The sequence below is a fragment of the Sinocyclocheilus anshuiensis genome, unplaced genomic scaffold, assembly GCF_001515605.1.
Source record: "Sinocyclocheilus anshuiensis isolate Anshui unplaced genomic scaffold, SAMN03320099.WGS_v1.1 scaffold332, whole genome shotgun sequence".
Classification (NCBI taxonomy): domain Eukaryota; kingdom Metazoa; phylum Chordata; class Actinopteri; order Cypriniformes; family Cyprinidae; genus Sinocyclocheilus; species Sinocyclocheilus anshuiensis.
This window is the reverse complement of record NW_015554181.1, coordinates 454,207-458,487: the sequence shown is the minus strand read 5'-3', so window position 1 is coordinate 458,487 and position 4,281 is coordinate 454,207. Positions and strand designations below refer to the sequence as shown.

Here is a 4,281-nt window from a genome sequence, read left to right as displayed (position 1 = left end):
TGTGTGTGTGTCTGTGTGTGTGTCTGTGTGTGTGTCTGTGTGTGTGTCTGTGTGTGTGTCTGTGTGTGTGTCTGTGTGTGTGTCTGTGTGTGTGTCTGTGTGTGTGTCTGTGTGTGTGTCTGTGTGTGTGTCTGTGTGTGTGTCTGTGTGTGTGTCTGTGTGTGTGTCTGTGTGTGTGTCTGTGTGTGTGTCTGTGTCTGTGTGTCTGTGTGTTTGTGGCTGATTCATGTTCTCCACCGCTGCTCTCGTCTGTATCTGGGTCAGAACGGTCCTGTTCCAGACAGTGTTATTTTAGTATTATTAATATACAATTGTAGTTTTTATTAATACTTAGATTTTTTTTTAATGTATTCAATTTAATAATTTTTATAATTTCCATTTTAATTGTAAAGTTTTAGTAATTTTGTTGCATGGTTTTGTCATTTTTACATGTTTTTATTCATTTTTATTTTGATTTATTTTAATACTTAGTTAAACTAAGTGCAAAATGAGAATTTTTTATTTCAGATAACTTTTATTAATTTCAAGTATATAATTTTTTTTAAGGTTTTGGTTTTAGTTAATGATAGTACCCCAGTTTGGAATTCCACATGAATCTGAATGTTTGCATTGTGTATCTCTTTTCTAACCTGTCTCTTTCTGTCTTTCTTGCTTTCTTTATTGGACGTCGATGTCAGATGGTAAGACTGGGATGTTTTACATGAGGATGTGAATTTGTTTAGTCTTTTGGCAGCTCAGCCTCCCTGGCTAAATCTGTTTTTGCATCAACATCGAGGTTTCATGTCTGTCGTTGCTGCGTGAGAATGATGTTCCCATAATTCAGTTTAAACCCAAATAAACAGTGGCCTCAATATAGCTATCTGGTATACAGTTTATGTTCTGGTTTCAATTATGTTTGGGTTTTTGTACCCATTCTGGATTATATGCAGAAATATTAAATAAAAAAATTCAATTCAATTCAATTTGTGTTCTGTATTTATATAATTAAGTTAAAAGTGAAATGTACAATTTTTAACACTATTTCCTGTTTACAAATGTGCCTCAATAAAGATATATGTTATGTTAAGCTTTAATCTATGGAGAGCTTGTTGCCAAAACTATCAAAGTCTTGCAGGAATTATATATTTTAATTAATTTTAATTAATATGAAATAAAAAATAAAAATAATAAAATATATTTACACAAATAAAAAATAAAACTAAAATCTTTAAACAAAATAATAAAATTGAATTCTTCATAAAAACTTTTTATTTAATAAAAGTAATATTTTGCTGATCTTGGATTATGCATTTTGAAATTGTCACCATGTTTTGATGCATTGAATATTACATTTAGAAACAGTAATAATTAAATACAAAATAAAAGTCTTAATAATATATTTATATTATGAAGTTTAATTGAATCTGAATGAATTGAATTATGTAGTTTTAAGCTTTGGATTTGATAACAGATGGTGCAACCAAATAAAATACTGAGATAGTTACAATCTAACTCAGTACTAACTAGGCGCCAGTATGAATTGCCATGACTTTATGAGCAGCTCATGCAGCCCAACCCTCCTCATCCTTCTTCTTCATTTCCTGTTAATCTGTGAAACCGTCCTCTTCCTCTCTCTCTATTGTTCTTCTTCTCTTTCCCTGCATCCTTTCACTGTGTTTCTCTTTCGTTTCTCAGGAGTTCTCCTCCGGCGGCTCCAGAAACACAGACACCGGAAAGGCGGCTGGAAACCTGGAGACCAAGTACAAAGTGAAGGATCTGGGCTTGACTTTGAACCAGAAGTGGAACACAGATAATGTTCTGACCACTGAAGTGACTCTGGAAGATCAGGTGAGTCCAGGTCGCCAATCCTAACGTTATGCCTAAAGTGTTTAAATGGTTAAATAATAGGAGTGGGACAATATATCGATATATCATTGTCCTTCTCCATGCGATCATGCTCGGGAAGAATGTCTCCAAAGAAGTAGAGGTGGGACAATATATCGATATGGCGATATATCGTTGTCCTTCTCCATGCGATACGAGAATATCTGGCACCAAATATCGATATTTTACTACAATACAATACTACAATTTACTACAATATATTACTACAATAAGGCGCTCTATATAGATTTCCCTGCTCCCAGCATCTAAACAAATGCGTGGAAATTGCGGCCATTTCCACCTTCTTTCCAAAGTGCTCTGAGCAACCATGAACCGCGTTCTCTATGAAGATGGGGAAGTATGAGGAACCGAAGGATAAACAGATTTCCAGCCACTGTATTAGCTCTACTGCTATATATATGTTTATGGAGATGAGAACTAAAAAATTGCCCCGGAACAGCTATCAGCGTGGACTGTAGGCATCGATCACGTTATCATTGCAGAGCGCATATTGAGTCCGTGAGTAGCCTAGCCTCTCCGCTCGGATCGTAGGTGGATTTACCTCACTAAATGAGTGAGAGAGAGCGGCGCCGGCGCGTCCAGTTTTATGTCAACAAAACTGGATTCTCTCCCTCTCTCTCAGATATTGCAAGTGCGCGTTATGCAGTAGGCAGTGGGCACCGACCGGCAGAAACATAAATATGCACCTATGGCATGGACGACGAAACAAAACCTCGTCAGAGCCATAATGTGGCGCAGAAGTGTGCAGTGTGTGTGCTTGCCGCACGTCTACATTTAAAATAACGAACCTGAGCGCGCAAAAGAGGCGATGTGAATGGCTATTTTTTCCCCTGCATGTCATGTGTGCGGGGCTCCGTTTTTACGATGAGAGGAGAGGAAAGGTTGAGAAAGCACTCCAGGTAAATTTTGAAATGTACCGGGTTTATATATAGGCTATATATAAAGTTGATAAGCAGTTAAATGTGTTGGTTTACACACAAAGAAAAGTGTAAGCTTTTAGTAAGTCCAAGAATAAAACGATTAATTTCCTTAGCATGTTAAATTTGATTTACAGAACATTTGTGCTGTTTTCTAACAGTTTGGACTCGAATAAAGAGAGAAAACTTGCACTTAACCTTTTCACAGGCATTTTGTTTTCATAGTTAGACAGATATCGTGATGCATCATTATAGAATTGTCTCGCAATATACCGATTATCGCAGAATCGATGTACCGTGATATTATCGTGAGTCATGTATCGTGATTCGTATCATATCGTGAGGTACCCTGCGATTCCCACCCCTATTAAATAATGCACTGTTTTGTCTTGTTTCTGTGTAGCTGGCCAAAGGTCTAAAGCTGGGACTGGACACTTCATTTGTGCCCAACACTGGGTATGTGAACACTTTAATTGGACAAAAGATTAAGTTTTATTATTAAAAAGTCACTTTAATAAAAAAGTAACTTTTTGGGATTTTGCATTTTGAAATGTGACAATTGTGAATTGTCGCCATGTTTTGATGTATTGAATATTAAATTAAGATCATGAACATGGATGATATAATTCTTTATTTAAAAAATTATATTTAAAAATAAAATATATTAATAAAAATAAAACAATACAAATCTTAATAAAATTGAAACATAATAAAATACATTTCTTAATAAAGTAACTTTTTCTTTAATAAAAGTTATATTTTGTTGATTTGGATGATGTATTTTGAAATGTGACTTGTCACCATGTTTTGCTGTATTTGTCAGGATATCTCCTGAGTTTCTTTTATTAAAGACTTGTGCTTCCTCAACAGCGTAACGTGACAGTATTGAATATTAAAATAGGATAAAGAATATGAATGATATTATTTTTAGTTAATGAAAAATATACAATAAAAATAAATAAAAAGATATATTAATAAAATGAAAAAACAATAATTATCTTAATAAAATTAAAGATTTTAATAATATAAAATAAAAGTCTTAAAGGTGCCATAGAATGGAAAAGTGTGTTTACCTTGGCATAGTTGAATAATAACGGTTCTGTACATGGAAATGTGAGCCATGAGCCTCAAACACCATTGTTTCCTCCTCCATATGTAAATCTCGTGCATGCAAAAGACCACTGAAAAATAGGCGAATCAGAACATAACACCGACTGTGACGTTACAGTCGGGAACACTAATAGTTACGCCCCCAACATTTGCATATACCAGCCCATGTTCTAAATTCTGCAGGTATTGTGAAGAAACAAGCGAGGATAATAGCGAAAATGGCAGATCATGGAAATAAATGTTATGTTCCAGGCTGTGCAGGGGATGTGATGTGCAGGGATGGGTTGGTGTCGGTATTCAGAAAGGCACGGAAAACAAATAATGCGCGTTCTAATAAAATAATGCGAGCCACTAAAGGGACATGGTTAGC

At 35.1% G+C, this 4,281-nt stretch overlaps 1 protein-coding gene across 2 annotated transcripts in view; it reads left to right on the top strand.

Annotated features, from left to right (window-relative positions):
- LOC107671013 (voltage-dependent anion-selective channel protein 2-like) overlaps positions 1-4,281 on the top strand; it is a 12,806-nt gene that overhangs the window by 7,143 nt on the left and 1,382 nt on the right. The window contains exons 5-7 of one of the 2 annotated variants that reach the window (XM_016463837.1): positions 678-680; positions 1,675-1,827; positions 3,205-3,257. In XM_016463837.1, the coding sequence (XP_016319323.1) occupies positions 678-680; positions 1,675-1,827; positions 3,205-3,257 (209 nt within the window). The remainder of the gene's footprint in view (positions 1-677; positions 681-1,674; positions 1,828-3,204; positions 3,258-4,281) is intronic. The other variant, XM_016463838.1, reaches the window with a different exon arrangement.